The sequence below is a fragment of the Trematomus bernacchii genome, unplaced genomic scaffold (genome assembly GCF_902827165.1).
Source record: "Trematomus bernacchii unplaced genomic scaffold, fTreBer1.1, whole genome shotgun sequence".
NCBI lineage: Eukaryota > Metazoa > Chordata > Actinopteri > Perciformes > Nototheniidae > Trematomus > Trematomus bernacchii.
In genome coordinates, this window is record NW_022987708.1 from 1,646,335 (window position 1) to 1,666,792 (window position 20,458).

Consider the following 20,458-nt stretch of genomic DNA (forward strand, 5'->3'; position numbering starts at 1 on the left):
TTACTTCGGCTGTGAGTTTGTGTGTGCTCAGGATGAGTTTGGCTGTGTTTCGCTGTGTATCCTAAACAAGGAAACAACACCTCCACGGAGCTCAGCGCGATTCACAACGTCCCAACCAATCAGAGCACACAGGGAGGGTGGGGGCTGGAGCTATTGGAGCTACAACGAGCCGTTAAAGGCAGAGAGTGAAATTCAGTGAATACACGTAGTATACAGAGATGCTGTATGAGAAACCAATGTGAGTTTGGAAAATTGCACAATATAAATCTATTCTAGTATACCTCAACAATGGAATTATGATCAGTGGAAATGGCCATGACATGGGCCCTTTAAGAGATCTATGGATACATCTCTCAACATCCATATGAAACAGAACTGTAAGCAGATTTTATTTTTCTTTATGGATATTTTACAAATCACTCCCCTTTCAAACTGTATTCTTGTTTATTAATAACAACTTTTTTTTACTGTCATATAGTATTTTATACCTGTTTACTTTAGTCTCTTATTTTTTTATAACTATAATGATCATATAAAGATGTGCCTTTACCTCACTGGTTGTAGAAAAAGCTTCTTATATTCGTTAGCATAGCTAGCTAACCAGATGCTAATAACAACAAAGTTATTGACTGTATGATCAGTATGACAGATGAACAGATCGCCACTGGGCTTTCAACTAAAGACACAGCCACGCAAAAACTGCAGCATGTGTACGGCTCCTTATGGGTACTGCCATTTCTGAAGTGCCGGAGCGGCGTTCTGGTGCTCTCCGTGCCCTCCGTCTGGTGCCCTCCGTCGGCGTTCTGGTGCCCCCGTCCAGCACTACACCCCTGTCAGGCGAGACATATACCACGTGATGACACGTTAGGCTCGTGTTGTGTTCAAGGACCCTGACCTTGTCCAGGAAATACAGGCACTCGCTTTTTTAATTCTTTTGCGGTCTAGATTTCTTTAAAAAAAAAAATGTGTGTGTGTTTATAAATTACCTCGAGGGCCGTATACGGCCCGGGGGCCGGAGGTTCCCCCCCCCTGTTTTAAACTGTTATTAGATTTAGATTGCAACTGTAGGCTTGTGTAATACAAACATTGAAATACATGCAGAGGGTTGTAAAATCAAGTCAACATTTGTTTTTAAAAAGAAGATTTTTAGAAGGGTGATGTAATCATTTCCAAAACATGTTTTTAACAAATATTCGGCTTCATTCCAAACTTATAGGTGTTAAACCAAAACATGATTTTAACAAAATATATAAAAGCTCCTGCCGCACGCAAAGGGTGTTATTTATTATAAAAGAAAAAAATAGTTCATTCAGGTGAATCACCTTTATATTATTAAAGATTTAGTTCAAGGATTTCTTTTTAAGGTTAGTACAAAATCTAATTTGACAACAGACGTGTACAGTTTAATTGGAAAACTTTAACTTTTAACCTTAATTTAAGAAAATGCATTGGGAGCAGCCTTAGTTATTATTTATATAACTGTGAGAGTAATATTTCTGGTTCTGTTGATGGAAGACAAACATGCACTCAGCCATTTCAGTTTGTTAGTGTTGTTGAGTTTCATTGAGACGTCATTTATTCTTTGTGATTCCAAATATACTTTGCTGCTATCCTTTAGAAATAACTCTTCATTCTTCATTACTTTCACAATTCACCTTCTTCATTTCACTGCTCTAAACATTCGAAATGTATTGCTACAATGTTGTGGATGGTACTTTATACTTAAAATAAAAATGATTTGATGTGATGTTTAACTCTCTCCCACCCCCTCCTCCCCCCCCAGACACCTGGCGGTCCCCCTGCCGGTGGGGGAGTGTGTGTTCAGCCTCAGCTGGCTGCTGCCCACCTACTTCCTGTTTGCGGTGACCTACGACGTCCTGCAGACGGTGGCCGACTTGGCTCACTACATCGCCGTGTACAGCCACAGTCAGGACACCCCCCCACACAACGTGACAGGGGGGCTGACAGCAGCCAACGCCTCCATCCTGCTCTGAGGAGGAGGGGGGGGGGGGGGGGTGAAGTGCCAACAAATCTGAAGCTTCGCAACAAGTGCTTTTATATAATATGATACGATGTAGCCATTGTTTTGTTTTTGACGCCGTCTTTGGGGCCATACTTTGAGTTTTTGCACTTTCCCGTGGCAACTTTTCAAACATGCTTTATATATATGATGTCAAAGCACACTTGTAAATATGACATACGTTATATATCTTACACTGTAGGTTGAATTACTGGCAATGCAGAGAATAAAAAAGCATTTATTTAAATGACAATGTATGTTATAATGTTTAGTTTATTTATTATTATGAAATTATTCAATATAACTTGAAATCTACCGTTTTGAATCACGCTCATCTTCTTTTATGCTAAAGCCACATGGTACGGCTTGAATCGACATGCATTGCAGATGACACCGGCTCAGTGTAGGGAAACCGAAAGAGTTTGTCGTTTGGAGCCGTATGTAAGTTAAATCAAAAGTATTCCCAAACCTTTCTGCACAATGCACCGTTTCTATCCTGACAGTCACTGCGGATTGTTCTGTACTCCTCATGCGTTGCACACTGAGGCAGAAAGTCACAAGTTCTGCTTCAGGATTCATCATTTCTCTCTATTTATCCTCCCCACACACCCCAACATAACTTAGAAAATCTCTAACCTACAAAAGATACATCATTATTCTTTACAGCTAAATGATGTTCTTCATTCAGGCCTTATAATGTTCCGGGGCCAATCAGCTGTGAGCCCTATAGGGACCGGGAACCTGTGTTCGCCCTGACAAAACTGAAAGGTTGACTTTAATTCAATGTATTGTGTCAACAGATTACACATAATTGTATTAGCTTAGTTAAAAGCAATAATATTGTGAACATAATGTATTTATTTAAACGTAAATGCTTTTAACTAACCTAATACAGCGTACAGTGTTTTCTGTTGAATTTTCATCCAACAATATTAGGGCCCGTATACTTTTTGTCTCCTATTCACGTTATGACCGCCAGCTCTAAGGCGCTTCCACATTGCCGGTACTTCCTGGTTAAAGTGTAATTGCTATTACTTTGCATAGCGTCACCAGCTTTATCTACCTTTACTTGCCAAATAAACTGTTTTTAAGCTTTTGAATGAAGTTTTATTAAGTTATAACAGTCAGGCCAGAAAATAACTATTTATACATTTTGTGATTACTCTCACTGACTGAATGGTAGACACAGGTCTGCACTAAAAGTCTAACCATAAGGTGTTAAATAATCATTAGGAGAGCCACGAATTTGGCAATAGCTAGCTCGATAGCTAACATTCGCTAGATGGGAAGCTATGGTGAGTTAGTACACTCAGGGAGGTTTCATTTTGGAGATGCAAATCCAGATTGTTGCAACTTCCCTTTACATTAAGAAGAAGAATATTCCATTAGCTTTATGAACATACAGTGAGAGTAAAGCATGCCTCTTTAGTTTCATTGTGTCACCAGCATGAGGGACGTTCAAGCTCTCATTCAATGTTGTATTGGTCATATATTTTGTGCTTTCACGTGAATAAAACACAGATTGTCACTGACTACACCATGTTGGTTCAGCATTTGTACGCACACTCAATAAAAACACAAAACTCTTATCAAAATATATTTTATTCTGGACTTGTGTTCCACTGATCTGAGTTAAAATGATAACAGATGGATGTGATGGAAACATGGGGGAGACGCTGGCCGCCGACATGACGTTCTGCTGACAGAGAAAGGCTGTGGCACAGACCGGAGGAGTGAGATATTAGAGGCGGAAATTAAGTTAGTTTGCAGTCCAAATGTTTTTCAGAAGCACAGCTCTGGAGAAGAATTGTATGTTTTTTGGTGTCGTTAAAACCTCTGTACCTAAAGCTTAAACTTAGTCGAATTGAAGGTTAAAATCCAATTAAAATGTATGATAACTTCAACATTTCATGATGGTGTGAGATGAGTTCACTTGTTTTCAGTCAAATATCACCAGAGAATAAATATTGTTCGACTCTGCCACTGCACAGGAAACATATATTTTAGACTTCTAACAATCGGACCGGAACAAAAAACCAATTAGAAATTTCCCCTTCAAATTTGCACAGAAAAACATTTGTCTCACAAGAACAAGTGTTCTTGATCAAATAAGACACATACGAAAGTCCATATTCAACCAATGAAATGACGTCTGCTTCCAGAGCAACCCTCTTCGTGACTGTAGCGAAAATAAAAGGGGAACCAGAAAAAGTCCCTAGAGTCTTTGCTTGATTGAAAAATTACAATTTTATTCAATTTAAAGAGTAACTTTTTTTCTGAATTGTCTTCTCTGTAGGCCGTCGTTTTCCGGGACAAAACGTCCTCCCAAAAAGATCCAAGCAAAAAAGAAAAGTAAACCATTTCTTTATTAAACAGACACATTTAGTGGTAATCTGCTCCGGGACACGTGTTCCGCAGCGAGGCGCCTCAGATCCGCAGCTCAGGGTTTGCTATTTGAAATAGCATCAAAGTAACAAAACAAAACATTTAAAAATGTATAGCACATGTAAATTAACACTGCCAATAAATCATCAATTCACATTTTGTTTTCAAATCTACAAAGAAATTACAAAAATGTAACTTTAAATTTGTCTTTAAAAGAGTATAAAATGTGTGTGTCAGTAAGGAACCTCGGAGAAAAACGTGAAGCAGAACCGAGAGTGAGCGAGGGCAGAGTCCGATGCATTGAATGCACCGCTCCACATGTTTTGAATTCTTTTACGTCACATCTCGAATGTTCTCCAGCGTGAACGCAGTGTCGTTATTCCCCCACAATTTGACAAGTAGCTGTTTATAAAAAAAAGAATGTCCAAATATTGCTGGGATCTGCTTTTGAGCTTGATTCTGAAGAGCAGCCTCGTGCCGGTGAGATTCAGGCTGTCATTTTGTATTTTTGAGTGTGATGTGAAGGCAGCTCAGTCACACTGAAGCCCCCCCCCCCCCATGGATGTGCATGGTTGTGTTAATGAAACTGTTTCATGTATTTATACGAGTCTTGGAGGCAGAGCTGTTCTACTAAAACCTTCAACAGGGCAGAGCCAAGGAACACTTTTCCCAGAGTTCATAGCCACATGTGTCGAAATAGTATTCTCTATGTTCTTTTTTTGTGTTGCTTTTTTGCTGAGAACTCACACAATAAGTCACCTTTGATTGGAAAATAGAGACACTACGACTGCCACTGATGATGGTACGAAACTGTATCTGAGAATCTTTGTTTGCTGCGTTCACATGGAGATGTTCAGACTGATTTGACTTTTATTTTGACCAGCCAAAGGTATAAAACCGTTAATGTCTCCCCCTTGCTTGTAATTCATATCTGAACTTACGATGACATACACTAAAAACTGTCAGAAAACCGTCAAACGTGTCGCAAAAACAGATCACAAAGTCAGTTTTCCTGGCCATCCACAGTTAAATTCAACTTTAACTCGAAATGTAAGGCGCCAGATATTTGAAATAAAAACGAATAACCATTTGAGAGTCCTTGTTTTCACTTGTTGGCCAATTACAAACACACAGAGCAATAAAAAGTGTGTGAACGCTGCCAATCAGATGAAGAGCTGAGCTTGAGTCCAGCTCCTTTGACTCCATGTGTCTGTGTTCTTTGGCTCTACCCTCTGTCGTTTGAGAAGCTGCAAAAAGATCCTCTTTTCCCAGCATACATCAGGGTATTCCATGGTTTGAGGCCTGAATCAAATTAGGTAAGAAGGTCAGCTGGAATCCTACTGGCTGGGGATGCAACCTCCACATTCAGATGAGTGGAGGTGAGCTTCCTGTGATGTCATGAGTCCAGAGAGAAGCATCTAGATCAGAGTGCACAGAGGAGCTGTTCTTAAAGCATCTAGATGGACGTCATGTGACAGGAGGATGTACAACATGAGCTACTGCATTCCCGGTGTGGGTGTGGGTGTGTGTGTGTGTGTGTGTGTGTGTGTGTGTGTGTGTGTGTGTGTGTGTGATGTGTGTGTGTGTGTGTGTGTGTGTGTGTGTGTGTGTGTGTGTGTGTGCTTCTCCAATCCAGGTACCTCTGAGCTGACCAGCCTGTACCCCTCCCCCCGAAGATAAAAAATATAAAAACATTGAAACAAGAGATCAGAAATTTAAAAAAACTAAGTGCCGTCCTATTTTATGGTGGAGGAGTTCAATATGTCTGCACGATGAGATCCAACGAGTAACAAAGAGCAACACTTTTTTCATTGTTTTTCATTTTGATGACGATGAGCGATGGTTTAAAGATCAAAAAAAGCAAAATAGCTTCCAAATTTTGGTACATATACGGATCTGTAACTTTTTTTTTTTTGTCTATCAGTTTTTTTTCTTTTTTTCACTGCGTCCCTTCTGCATCTCTGTGAGAGTCTCTGTGAGAGAGGGGCCGTCCGTCCCCCCAGGTCCCTCCGTCTGTCCGGCTGTTCACCCCTGTCTGGACCTGCTGTGTGGGCTGCTTCCTGTTCCTGTTTCCTGCTTCCTGTCTGTCGGTGGGCGGGGCCGTGAGCGTGAGCAGTTGGCAGGGCGAGGGCAGGGACAGTCATTTGGCTATGTACACATTCATGGTCGGTCCATGGCTTCCAACAAACAGCGGCGCTATTTCCGAAGGTCTAGTACACACACCTGGGACAAGAGGACAGGGTCAGAACGTGGACAGAACTGTCAGAATAAAAGCTGCAGAGGTCCTGAGTATACTCACAGATCCGTCTGACGCGCTGGCTCCCACTTTGTCCCCTGCTGCGTTCCAGCAAACCTCAAAGATCCCCCCCGTCCCTCTGTAGCTGTGGACTAAAGCGCCCGTCTGCACACACAAGGGACAAAGAGACATGGTTTCATAGTTTCCTTATTCTTTTATTCTTTATTGCTGAACTTTGAACAACACCGTAACCCAATGGTGTACAGTTTCTAATTTCACAGGATGTCAAATTAAATAATGTACAGGAATAAAATGCTGTTTATTGTAATAATAAATAAATGTTAAGCATTCATCTGTTTACAGTTTATTGAAATTATAAAATGCATTTATTCCTTTACAGTATTTAATTTAACATTCTGTTTTAGCTCATGTTATTCTATTTGACATGTATGTCGTTTTCTTCTTACACATTTACTTGCACATTGGTCACTTTGCACTATTTTATTTCTATTATGGTTCTTTTTGCACTATTTTAATTGTTTTATTATTGTATGTCTTATATATATTCATGTTGCATTGTTGAAGGAGCCTGGGACTTCAGTTGATCCATGCCATAACAACACTGGAGCTACTGTGACAGTAAAGCCTTGACTCTGAGTCCTTTAACCTGTTGAGCCCTGAGCCTGTTTTTCAGGTCTCAGGCTCGAACATGCCATTCCCAGAACAAATGACCATATCTTCCCTTCTAAAAGGGTTACATTAATCATCTTTGTTCTCAAAGTAATGATAAACCTGGGAGTTGGATGTAGAAGAGTCAGAATCAATATAGATTGTTTTATTTTAAAGTAAATTCAGATTGAACATGGTAAAAAAAAAAATGTAAATTATAGTGTCCGTCCAAAAATAACACATAACTTCTAGTGAAAACCACCCTTGAATGATGGGATAGTAGACTGAAAGCTTTAGGAATCCAAACTATAACATATAATAATAATTGTTAGAGAGATTTAGAAAAAAAAAACACTTCTGGGGTCATTTTCCATATCTCTGGCCCCCCTTGTTCGATTTTGATGATTGACACCTCTTTTGAACCGTTAGAGCCAATAGAATCGAGGGGAAGTTCCTAAAATCCATCTAAACATTACCCATTGGAGAATGAGTGCTGCGCAGCCAGAATGCCCCGGAACCGCCGGAAGCTGCGATACACTCTGGTGGCTATCATTAGCAGCTAATATGAAAACTCCGTTATTAAAATAAATATGAAGATGGATTATCAGTAATCATTTCAAAGTGACACAGACACATTGGATGAACCTTCAGCAGCGTTTTTATCGTTTTAATGCCATTGAACACAACTTTTGATCAGAACACAGCAACGGTAAGACTTATTTTCTGATTTGGTCCCGTAAAGCTAATTTTGTTGTTGTTTGTTGTCATTTCGCCGCGAGTTCTGATCGCTCAGTGGTGATACGAATACCTGTAGAATCTGTGGAATCTCAGCTTGCTAGTCGATATCTTGTTTGTGCAGATACGATAAGTAATAAGGTTATTTTAACGTGAGTTCTGTGCTAAGTGTGTTCTTAGCTCAGGGTTCATTTAGACGCTTCTTGTGAGACTTGTGTTTTGTTTCGCTAAAAATGGTTCATATCATCAGTTAGCTGAGTTTCTTCCCGTTAAATCGGGTATGACACATTCATAGGTTTTTAAATGTTAAGAAGCCCTGAGACACAGTTTTGTCAGAGATGTATCATTGAAGAAAAGAAACTGCTGGTGGAGCATTAAAGTATTTATTTTTCTATCCAGTGGTTACAAAAACATGTAACAACAAATGATTTTGTAACCACTGGATTAGATTTTTGCATTTTATCCATGGTATTTATTTTGGTTTTAATGCTTTTTTTTTCAAATTGGATTTCCATGTTATGTTATAAGTCCTTTTAGGTTTTATTTAGTGTTAATATTTGCAGGTTCCTCTACGTAAAGCTGCATATTTGGCTGTATAAATGAATAACAAGTTAAACATGTAGTGTTAAAGATTCAAAAGAGAGGGATCAGTAAATAACTCGTCCACATGGTGAAAGTATAATGCTGGCTCTTTAATGACTAAGTGTCCATCTATAGAAGTGTTAAGTGCATCTTGTAAGAAGGAACCTGTTAAAGGGCTGTCACTATTGAGCCTTATTTGCTCCGTCATGCAGTGGAAGTGTGTCATGTTTGCCCGAACAGAGGGATGTCTCTATAGAAACACCTTCCTCCAGTAGCTGCAGACAGACCCAAAGATAACGTTCCCCTGACGTTTAATAAAAATGCATTTATGCTGTTGAAGCTGCACAGCTGGCCTCATCCTCTGTACCTGTGTATTCCAGATGTGCACACATTTGTCGAAGGAGCCGCTGGCCAGGTGGCGCCCGTCGGGGCTGAAGGCCACGCTGTAGACGGGCTCCTGGTGCTTGGTCAGCGTGTGGATGCAGATCCCCCGCTCCACGTCCCAGAGACGGACCGTGGAGTCAAACGATGCACTGTGGACACACGAGGGGGGGGGGAAGAGGTCAGGACACGCTTTCAAAAATGTGGACTAATAAAACAATTGCGGTTTTAGATCTCTGGGTTTAACTGAGACATTTGGATTATCTGCAATATTGCAATAAAAGAATGTAAAAAGTGTTCCAGATGTAGCTCGATGGGTACGTCCATCAGATGTGTGCCATTAATGATACAAATCATGTAAATGTAATATCATAATAAGGAGTTTTAAAAGCTCTCATTGCAAACACAGAGAGTGGGGGAAATTAGTATGGTTAGCATTTTCAAATGTGTATGCATTTGTATTAGATGTTTACATAGTGTTTACGGTGATAGACATAAACAACTGGGTGTTATCAGTACACTGACCCCTGACTGTATACTTCTTTTTTTACTCTTTACCCCCGTTGAACCTTTTTTTCTCCAATATTTTATTAAAAAAGGCACAATTTAATCAAATATAAAAAATAATAATAATAATAATAATAACTCAATTGAAATGTAGATAACAATGTATCTAATGCTTTCAGTAAAGCAGGCAGGGGGCTGGCTGAATAACTGCTGTGTGAGTGGCTAACTAGCATAGCATTCTGATGCTGTGACTCTCACCTGGCTAGCATGAGGTTAGCGCTGGGGTTGTTGGTTCCAGGCCCGGTTGGACTCCATTTGATGGTGTAGATCTCTTTACTGTGGGCCTGCAGGTCATGGACACACGCGTCCTGCTTCATACTCCAGATCTGCAGGAGAAGAAGAAACATTCATAAATGTATCCAAAACTCAAATTGATCATTAAATGACATCTGTTTTAACACGCAGAAGAACATTTATTTATCAAAAAGTGGGACCAGGGAAGAAACTTTAAACAGGAAAAAAAATGGTTGTTCTTGTGTAATGAAGAAGTTTAGCATATCATATATAAAACTGGAGAAGCTGAGTCTTCAGTTACTCATATGAAATGCTTTAGTCACATATCGACAGGCAATCATTTGCACCCCATTACTCATTTTGACGTGAATGTGGGTAGTGTTTGAAACACATACATAGGAAATGATAAAAGAAAGAAAGAAATGTCCCAACGAGGCTAATGCTTCACGCTGTGCATCGTGTAGTGCTGTTTAACTCTGCAGAGAATTCAAATCCACATGTACTGTAATTAAGTTGATTTATAGCTCATTGTAAAACCACTAACTCTGACATCTGAACAGACGTGTTGAAGAGCAGGGGAGATGGATGCCCTTTCCAGAATCCCCAGTCATCATGAACACATCATTACACATCATTACTTTCTTTATGACTCAGCACTCTGAGGTCACAGGAAGAAGCTGCTGCAGACACCAGATGTCCAATATTTCACCGTGGCATCAGAGCTCACCTTCAACGTCATGTCGTCTGAGCAGGAGGCCAGCAGGTTCCCTGTGGGGTCCCACTTGATTGCATTTACTTCATTCTGGAGGGAGAAGAGAGTTTGTTTGAGATGTGTGTGTGTGTGTGTGTGTGTCTGTTTCTCCAGGGACACCATCAGAAATGAAGACGTTTAAAAAAAGATATCAGTAATTTATGCTAACTTTAGATCCAATGTAATGCTAATAATATCATCAAAACAGTATGTAGATCAAATACTCAACACTTAAAGGAGAGGTGTCATGCTTTTCCGGTTATTACCCGTCCCCTTGTGTGTTGTGAAGGTTTTTATGCATGTAAACGGTGTGCAGAGTCAAAACCCTCAAAGTACACCCTGTAGCGAGTAAAACTCTAACACAGAAAATACCTCCCCAAAACGCCTCGTTGGAGATACGTCACTGCCCATTTGATTCTTCCGGGTAAGGCATGACGTCATGCCGTACCCGGAACGAAATAGACCAATCCGTGGAGCCGTTACGTTACGTCCGCGGAGCCGTTACGCTAAGCCCCCGCTGATTGGTCCAAATTGACCAATCCATGGACTTCCTCACACACACATCTGTGTGCAGGGAGCAGCTCTGCTGATTTCTCCTCCCTGGCTGCAGGCTGATAACAGACAGTTGGGATCGCGGCGAAATTCTCTCTGCAGATCCATTCTCTCTGCAGACCCATTCTCTCTGCAGACCCATTCTCACAGCGTTTATCAACCTTTTTCTTACTCAATATCAAGCCACACTTATTGTTTTTACTTCGGCTGTGAGTTTGTGTGTGCTCAGGATGAGTTTGGCTGTGTTTCGCTATGTATCCTAAACAAGGAAACAACACCTCCACGGAGCTCAGCGCGATTCACAACGTCCCGACCAATCAGAGCACACTGTGCTCACAGGGAGGGTGGGGGCTGGAGCTATTGGAGCTACAATGAGCCGTTAAAGGCAGAGAGTGAAATTCAGTGAATACACGTAGTATACAGAGATGCTGTATGAGAAACCAATGTGAGTTTGGAAAATTGCACAATATAAATCTATTCTAGTATACCTCAACAATGGAATTATGATCAGTGGAAATGGCCATGACACCTCTCCTTTAAAAAACTGAAACGTTGATTTTAATTAAATGTATTATGTCAACAGATTTCACATACTTTCATAAGATTAGTTGTGGTATTTTTTTATTCAAACGTAATATTATGGCTTTCAACTAACCTAATGACCTTTCATAGGATGCACATGAGTATTAAATATACATATCACACACACACACACACACAGCACTCACTGTGTGTCCCTGGAATGTTTTGATGGGCCTGTCCTGTCCCAGTTTACACACGTGGATGCACATGTCTGTGCTGCAGGAGGCAAACGTGTTGTTGCTCTGCCAGTCCACGTCGAGTGCCGGAGCTGTGAGGGCGAGTTAAGAGACACACGTGAGAGAGATCCAAACACAGCGGGAACATTGTGAGTGACAGGAAGTGAGGCTGCTGTACCTGAGTGGAAGGGAAACTGTTGTTTGGCTTCTCCTGTGTGGGCATCCCATATGATTGTTGTCTGGCAGGACACATGCACATGTTCAGTTAGAGCTAACAGGGACTACACAGCACACACATGAGAAATAAGGCTGCAGGTTAATTATTTACTGAACACTTCCTGCTTTACCTTGTCTACTCCTGCACTCAGGATAAAATTGCCTTTTTTATTCCACTTTAGGGCGAAGATGGGACCTTTGTGCTGGCCCAGTGTGCTGGCCAGGTTCCCTGTGGAGCAAGACAGGAGGGGGAGGAAACAGTTAGTATCATCAGAAAAAAAGAAGTCCCTCCCCATAGGCCGAGGAGCATGAGGTGGAGAGTTGTGATTATAAATATTGTTACAGTGACATTATGAAAACTGCTGGTACTTTGACAATGCTTATCCGGTGGCAGAGGGATAGTACTGGTTTTCAGTTTTTTTGGCTGCATAGTTTATTATAGACTTATTATTTGAACTGACAACATTACAAAAAAAATCAGCCTCACCATAATGTATTCAATATGCACTTACACATCCAAAATGATCAAACTAACTGAAAAGGCAAAAGTGTCCCAAGGGTTAATGGTCTACTCTAAATTAAACGTCAGACGTTGGTGGCAATATGCAAACCTGCCTTTAGGTGGCAGCATTGCTCAATAAACAGAGCCATGAAGCACACAGGCTGTAGTCCATCAGTGCACATCGTACACTTAACTCTTGATATAACATATTCCCCCGAATGTATGCTTTTGCTCGTTTTTCTGAGATAATGGTGATTAAATGAAGTCAGCTCACCATCCTTCGTCCATATTCTGGCAAAGCCGTCATACGAGCCTGTCGCTAGCAGTGTGCCTTCGCTCTGCAGACAGAGAAACAGAGAAGTTAAAGAGTGTGTCAGAGAGTGTGTGTGTGTGTGAGTTATTTGATTACAGCTGTCTGAACTGTGTTTTACAGTTGCAGAATCAGCCTTACTGAGTCCAGGCTGAAAGAATGTAAGGAGAGGTCTGTGCTTTCCAGGAAGCGTTGGTCTCTGCCCTTGGCTCAGGTTTACAATCCACTGGCTGAACCAAAGGAAAATTCCTCTCTGACGATCTCCCGCTGTTAGAGCTTATCATCAGTAACGTACAGGGAGCTTTGGGAGTCCCTATGGGAGGGGGCTTTGGGTGCAATTTGCCTTTCTGATGCGTACAGGAGTGTACGTGCAGACAGCATTTTCTGTCTTTATATCTCCTTAGTGTTCAAATGTTTAACATAAGTATAAATAAATAAGTAAAAAGGCATACATTATGGCTTTGAAGCAGCATGACAACATGAAATCGCACAACAACAAAAAACACTTCTGCCATTATTGCAACTGCACCCCCGCATGGTGAGCCACATGTTACATGGTGTGTGTCAGCGTGCTTACATTCCAGTCTAGCGAGGTGACGTCTTTGTTGCTGGGGACGTCCTGCCCCCCCTCTCGTATGCAGTGTCTCAGCACCAGCTGTGTGGAGCTGCTCGTACTGTTCTCACTCAGGTTCCAGATACGAGCCGTCGAGTCCCCAGACCTGACACACACACACAATTCAGCATAAACCATGTTGAAAATGTAAATATCACACTGAAGTTGGGCACAGGCTAAAATCATCATCACAATGTCAATAACAAATCTTTTAACATGATTTACAGAAAAATCAAACAGATGTTTCTCAAAGTCAACAGTGTTCCACTAGTATGCGTTACTTTAACAAACTTCAAATTATACAAAAGTAGCTCCTTTTATTAGCTGAGTTCAGAGTCCTACACTTAGATGACTGCGTTAAACTCTAAATGATCATATTATGGCACCAGGATTCACTGAAATCTTGTTAGTTAACAGCAAATAAACTCAAGAGCCTTTGCAGCATCACATCCTGTGCTGTATAACAAAGGCAGAGAAAGGAACTAGCTGCTGTTGCCTCATACAGAGTGAGCGTGCAGTGTCAGAGAAGAGGTGACTCACCCTGAAGCCAGCAGGTCGCTGACGGGGTTCCAGGCACAGATGAAGACTTCTGACTCGTGGCCCCTCAAGACCATGGCCTTGTTCTGAGGGATCTCTACGTCTCCGTCCACCTCCATCAGGTCTGCATGGTTATCTAAGCACACGGCAAGGCAGGAATGTTTCAAAAACACATCAAACCAAGGTGAAAACACATTGGCCATCACTCGCCACATCCCTTATCTCTTTGTAAACATATCACTCACTAGCTAAGGCATGGGCTCCGTTCTCCTCCCCGTTGGCAGTATTCTCTCCGTTCTTGGCGTTGCCGGCGATGCTGCCTCCGGTGGCCGAGGTCGGGGCTGAAGCGGCCGCCTGCTGCTGCGCCATTTTATCTCTGTAGGCCTGCTGCCGCGTCTGAACAACGTCCGGCATCACTGCGTCAATCAGAGACAGAGACTCTATGGGCCGCCCGTCAAATAATGTGCCATCCTAAAGAGAGGAGGAATAAACAGTTAGGGAGGAGAAGAGGAGAGAGCCGAGGGGAAAGACGAGTCGCAAGAGGAGGAGACAAGGAATTAAGGAGAGAGAAGAAGAGAAGAGAGGGAGGCGAAGGAGAGAAAAGGTGACAAAAATGTAATACGGTGAGAAGAAGAGAAGAGACAAGAAAAGGAGGAAGGAAAAATATGAGAATAGAGGGAAGGATACATGGATAGGAGAAGATAAATGATGGGAGAGGGGAAGGGGCAAGGAAAGTAGACACGAGGACAGGAGAAAGGGACCGTATAAGAGACAAGGTAGGAAGAGCAAAGAGAGAAGGAGAGGAAGAGAGGTAAGGAGATTGTAGGGGGGAGGACACAAGGAGAGAAACGACAACAAAGGGAAAGCACATAAGGAAAGAAGAAGAGGAGACGAAATGGGAGGGAAGAAGACAAGGAGACGAGAAGGGAGAGGAAATGGGAAAGGATGGGAGAAGAGGAGATAAAGAGAGGGGATAAGGAATGTAGAGAGGAGTGGAGTGTTTCCGTGTTGTTGTTGTTGTTGTTGTGTCCCACCTCGTTGATGCTGACTTCAGCCTCCACGTACTGCAGGCCCTTCTGGATGATGCTGATCAGGGCAGCAGGGGGCACCAGAGCTCCATTGATGTTGGACTGGCTGATGTGACTCTCTATACCGAACGTGAACGCTGAGTGGGAGAACCCTGGAGAGGAGAGCAGGTATTTCATCTCATACTGTACAAAACAGTAAATAGCATTTCCTTCATGATTTATTTAGGGACTATATCTTACGTTTCCTCCACTGCCATCTTGATCCTTGCACACGAGTGCTACTAACCCTTTTCTCTATTCATACTCGCCCACATGTTTCTTTCAGAGGTGTTTCTTTTCTTGATAACTCCCCCCATCATAGACTTTACAGTGTTAATGAAACAGTGGTGTAAGAACTTCTCAGATCCTATACTTAAGTAAAAGTAGTCTAATAATACTGTTAAAAGTAAAGGTCCTGCATTCAAAATATTTATTCAGTAAAAGTACAAAAGTATACAAAATATACTTTAAGTACCAAATGTCAAATGACTCACTATCCAGTGGTCATTTTCAGAAAATAAAAAAGAATTAGTGACGCATTAATGTGTCTCTAATTTTAATTGTTCAGTGTTTAAAGATGGCATAACATGAATCCCTTTTTATACTGCAAGGCATTTCTCTCCATAGCAGTACAGTATAGTGTATCAGTTGATTTATTATGTTATGAATAATATAAACCTGCAAAAGTAATTAGTAACTATTGTTGTTAAATACAATGTAGTGAGTAAAACATGCAATATTTGCTTCCAAAATGCAGTGGAGTAGAAGTATAAATTAGCATAACATATGACTTTATAGCAGGGGTGTCAAACTCAATTTCATCACGGGCCACATTCGCATTATGGTTGCACTCAAAGGGCCGGTTGTAACTTTAAGACTATATAAAAATACATATATAAATATTTAATATATATCAAATAATGTATTATATTACATCATTGCCTCTGCATTGGATTATAATCGGATAGGGTAATAACTTCATAATTAACTCGGTCTGAAAGCAGAAGTCTAGGGCAAATAATTGCAAGTCTCTTCAGTGAGAATGTCACAAAATGATTTTAAAAGACATTTTGAAAAAAAAAGTAACATTTTGAAAAAGAAATCAATTCTGAGAAAAGGGCAAATTCTGAGAAAAAGGGCATATTTAGAAGAAAAAAAGTCAAATTTGAGAAAAAAGTCAAATTTGAGATGCATTGTGCTCCATGTATGGGCAACGTGCTTCTGTAAATCGCCATGTAACCGTATAACAAACATATTATATTCTTTGCAAGCTCTTGTGGGGCCACATAAAATGAAGTTGCGGGCCGGATTTGGCCCCCCGGGCCTTGAGTTTGACACCCCTGCTTTATAGGGTCTGAATAGGCCAACATTTTGCCAGCTCAGTAGCCTTTTGGGACGCTTACCACTGGACGTGTACATGTGAATCATTCTCATGGTGTCTGCTGTATTATTACACATGACAGCTGAAGCCTTTGTCCATATAAAAACACATAGTAATCGTGTACAGTATTTATGTGTCAATTAAAATATGTTCAATAGACAAACAGGATCTGTGTGTTAAATGTAAAGGATCAAAAGGCCTGTCATTATTTTACGCACCACTTCTGTGTTTCAATAAAAGATGAAACAAGAATGTAAACGTGACGGAATGTTTTTGATTTATGTTAGCCACCTGTGCCAAAAGTATATGATATGAGGCGTGGGACGTTAAGTTTCACACGGTAAACTTTCATTGACACACATGTGAGAGTGTACTCTGCACTGATACAGGGTTACAAAGCGCAGCGCAGTGGATGAAAGGTCAGTGTCACAAAGGTTAGGAAGCCGGCATTTATTAGTGATCAGTGAAACATTTTAAAGACTCTTTAACTAAGAGGTTTCCCTCTGTCAGAAAAGCACCACCAATAATACAAATGTTTACTCCCAATGTGCAGGTCAGTGTTTGGCATTACAGCCTTTAGCACAGTTCTTAGTGTAAATACAGTCTATACATTTAGGATTGATTTAGAAGTGGATAACCCCCCCCCCCCCCCCCCCCACTGTATCCCACTGTACACACACTGCAGACAGACAGTGAGTGTGTGTGGTGCTGTTCTCTCTTCAATCTAAATGTTCCTTTCATACACGCAGCTGACCCACACACAACCACCCAGTTCCCTAACAAGCTAACATGCAACTTGTTGAAATAATCTAACAGAGACAGGCGTTTCTCTCATGTGTGGAGTTATGCAGGGGAACGATATATACAGATACTATATCAGAAAAAAATGTTAGAAAATATATGAAATAGTACTGCTAGAAAAACATTTATTTAGCTTTAAATTAAAAAAAAAAAAAAAAAATCATATTCCCAGCAGATTATCTTTACTGTTTTGTTGTTGTTTTTTGCTACACAATACACTTTTAAAGACAAGAATGGCTTCTCATCACTTTGGTGAAACTTTGACCAAATGTTAGTTTACCATAGGTCAAAGCAAGTTCATATTGTTCTTTAAAAACAAATGGGACCTGACAGTGAGGCAATGTTTTTACACATATCTACTCTTGGACTTTCATAACTCATTCAAGTTTTAGGATGGGTTTGATTTTTGATGTTTTTCTAATCAAAAGCCTTGAAAAGAGTTGTTTGACCACTCAGAGCCACCGTTCATGCAAACAGCATCAAGCCAGCACAGAGCACTCTTGGACAAACACAGTGAAGAACACAGGGATGCGTAACTGCGTGAAGGTGATGGCAGCTGTGGCAGAACAGCTTGGAATTGGGATATGATTGCTAAACATAGATGATGTGCTACATGTAGCTTAATTATAGCTTTTAGCTAATGTCATTCAGTTTTTAGCGATGAGATCGGCGCTATCTGTTGCACTCATGTTATTAATTCAGTTGCTAGCAGGCTTGACTTTCAATAGAACGCAAACTTATTGATTTAATCTCATATGGAAAATCTTCTTAACAAATATGATCATAACATGCAGATGCAGAACACAAGTTTCTGGGGTAATCACTCTAATGCTTGGTGATGATTTTGACCTTCAATCATCTCAAATGATGTGCGACAAGGTATCAAAGCCAACACTTCATTTAGAAATAATGGAAATCAGAATGACATTGGATGTAACATCTGATTAGTAAGAAAGCCAAGCACTAATGAAAGTTGTTTAATAATTAATCAGCAACATGTAATGACATTTTAGGACTGATTATGATAAGTACCTGACTCCTGTAGGTATCTGTAGACCAGGAAGTTGACCTCATCACTGCTAATGCTCATCTTTACTCCTGTTACACCATGAGGTCAGCACGCACACACAGCCTGGAACAGAGAGAGATTCAGTCAGTCAGTAACACTGCTCAACGCACAAAACACATACAATACATGTGACTGCCAATAGGACAGTTCAAATGCGTCTGTATCTCAGAGCAGCACCTAAAATGACGCATATTAAAAATATATACATATCTTCAGATAATTCAAATGTAATTTCATTACAAAAAATATTGCAGTTATGTGTAGTTAAGGTTTACTTTCTAGGTAGGTTGTTCTTCTGAAAGGTGTGTAGATATAAAAAAAAGTCAGCAAGAAAATAATTGTTTTGGACAATCAATCACAGATATTATTTTAAATCAGATAATTAACCAATTAGGTCGCAATCCATCAACTAAACAAATAAAAGGGGTGAGAAATCAGCAGGAAGGTAACACTTCCTGTGGTATAACCCTTTGTAAGACATTGCTTTGTCTGTGTTTTCATGAGGTAAAACGGTTGAGAACTTTAAAACCTCACTGAGCCAGAGAGCTGATCCCAAATAAGGACCAGCTCATTATTCTCCCCTGAGTATAATCAGCCATGTAATGCCTGGAGCTCAGTGTCTGCAGCCCCCTAACCCCCCCCTCCCAAAAGGAGACTTTCTGTGCATTTAATGGCATTTAAGTGGATGAAGCACTCTCATGGGTACTCTCATACACTCTAGCTTACATTTCACTTCCCAGGATGTTAGACTTTCTTGGTCTGGCCAAGCAAAACATTTAGCATGACCTTGTGACCTCTGGCCTTTGCAGAATGTCTAACCCATGAGGGCAGGGGGGGGTGTCACAAGCATTTCCTGTTCAACAGACTGTGACACGGTGATGCTATCATCGTAGACGCTGTAATCTATTGGAGCAACAACAGCTCCACGCTGGAGCTTGAGCTGGAGCCGGTTACATCAGCTCCACAGAGAGTATCGGAGCCCCGGCTGAGCTGTTTGGGGACATGTCCCTGACCCAGGAGACAGCAGGAGGAGAGCGCATGTTGTTCTCCGCCATGTTGGTTCAGCACTTATCTGTGTCTTGCTAAGACACTGCCTGGCACAGTCAACTGTCCCGCCCCTTTTCCAGTGAAAAACTCAAATTGGCACCAAGTGGAAAATATTGTTGTCATGCCTAAAAGCTGCTACGTCGTGTTTTGCAAATCAAACAACAAAAAAGATCAAAATCCAGATTGATTTACTTTTTGTCCGAAAAAAGCAGAGAAAGAAAAGATCTGTGGCTTCAGGCCTCCACAGAGGGAGGCAAAGTATAACCAACGTGTACGTCTGTACAATGAGCTTAATTCAAAATAAACATTTGCAGTGTCAAAAGTTGAAGTATTTTATGTAGATTCTTCATTAAAATATAAAAACATTACAAGCCAAGAAAAGCCCTGTATACGCTTTTGCCTGCTGTCTGCTCCTGTCCACCGACAGACTGTCAGGACATCGATCCCCTACTCATTTGAATGAAACCATATATTGACGGCTATAATGGAGCTCTATTGACATTATGTAATTGTTAGCCTGGCTGGCTACCGTAACTTGGGCTTCTTGCAGATAAAAAATACACAGTTTAACGAAAAATTCTGAATTTGTATTTACCGCCAGTCAAATGACAGTGAATGTTTTCACCCAAAAAGGGGCATGACATAGAGGGAAAGTACCCAGATGGGTTTCTCTCATGTAAACAGCAAGAAGACAAAAGAATACAAACAACTGCAGAGGAAGATTTCAGGACAGGACTAACTTAATCAAATTAAGAAACACCACTGAAAAAGAAGCTAAGTGCTAATCGGCTACATTTGTTGATGTTGAAATGAAAGACAGGCATTGCAGACATACTGTGCTTTATATTAGACCTTTTATTAAACACAGTCCGGTTGCTTTCACTTTCAATTTAACAGTGTCATACTACGAACAGTCGAACACTGCTCAATTTAAAGACATGCCTACGTTTAGTAACTGTGTTTATGACAGCCACCAATGAAAATACCTCCGCACGAAGTCAAATCAACGGTCTATAATGGCGCGTTTCCACTACAGCCCGCAGCC

At 40.9% G+C, this 20,458-nt stretch overlaps 2 protein-coding genes across 2 annotated transcripts in view; one reads left to right on the plus strand and one right to left on the minus strand.

Annotated features, from left to right (window-relative positions):
• si:ch211-51h4.2 overlaps positions 1 to 4,390 on the plus strand; it is a 90,902-nt gene extending 86,512 nt beyond the window's left edge. Inside the window, exon 18 of the mRNA XM_034140741.1 lies at positions 1,784 to 4,390. Within this exon, the coding sequence (XP_033996632.1) occupies positions 1,784 to 1,994 (211 nt within the window). The 3' untranslated portion in view covers positions 1,995 to 4,390. The remainder of the gene's footprint in view (positions 1 to 1,783) is intronic.
• The window catches only part of tbl1xr1a (tbl1x receptor 1a), a 56,346-nt gene continuing 39,492 nt past the window's right edge, over positions 3,605 to 20,458 (minus strand). The window contains exons 3-16 of the mRNA XM_034140740.1: positions 18,330 to 18,429; positions 15,083 to 15,228; positions 14,294 to 14,519; positions 14,052 to 14,184; positions 13,476 to 13,617; positions 12,863 to 12,926; positions 12,218 to 12,315; positions 12,049 to 12,109; positions 11,841 to 11,962; positions 10,537 to 10,611; positions 9,774 to 9,901; positions 8,995 to 9,160; positions 6,705 to 6,806; positions 3,605 to 6,628 (exon numbers count right to left, since the gene is read on the minus strand). Coding sequence (XP_033996631.1) covers positions 6,602 to 6,628; positions 6,705 to 6,806; positions 8,995 to 9,160; positions 9,774 to 9,901; positions 10,537 to 10,611; positions 11,841 to 11,962; positions 12,049 to 12,109; positions 12,218 to 12,315; positions 12,863 to 12,926; positions 13,476 to 13,617; positions 14,052 to 14,184; positions 14,294 to 14,519; positions 15,083 to 15,228; positions 18,330 to 18,387 — 1,548 coding nt within the window. The 5' untranslated portion in view covers positions 18,388 to 18,429 and the 3' untranslated portion in view covers positions 3,605 to 6,601. The remainder of the gene's footprint in view (positions 6,629 to 6,704; positions 6,807 to 8,994; positions 9,161 to 9,773; positions 9,902 to 10,536; positions 10,612 to 11,840; positions 11,963 to 12,048; positions 12,110 to 12,217; positions 12,316 to 12,862; positions 12,927 to 13,475; positions 13,618 to 14,051; positions 14,185 to 14,293; positions 14,520 to 15,082; positions 15,229 to 18,329; positions 18,430 to 20,458) is intronic.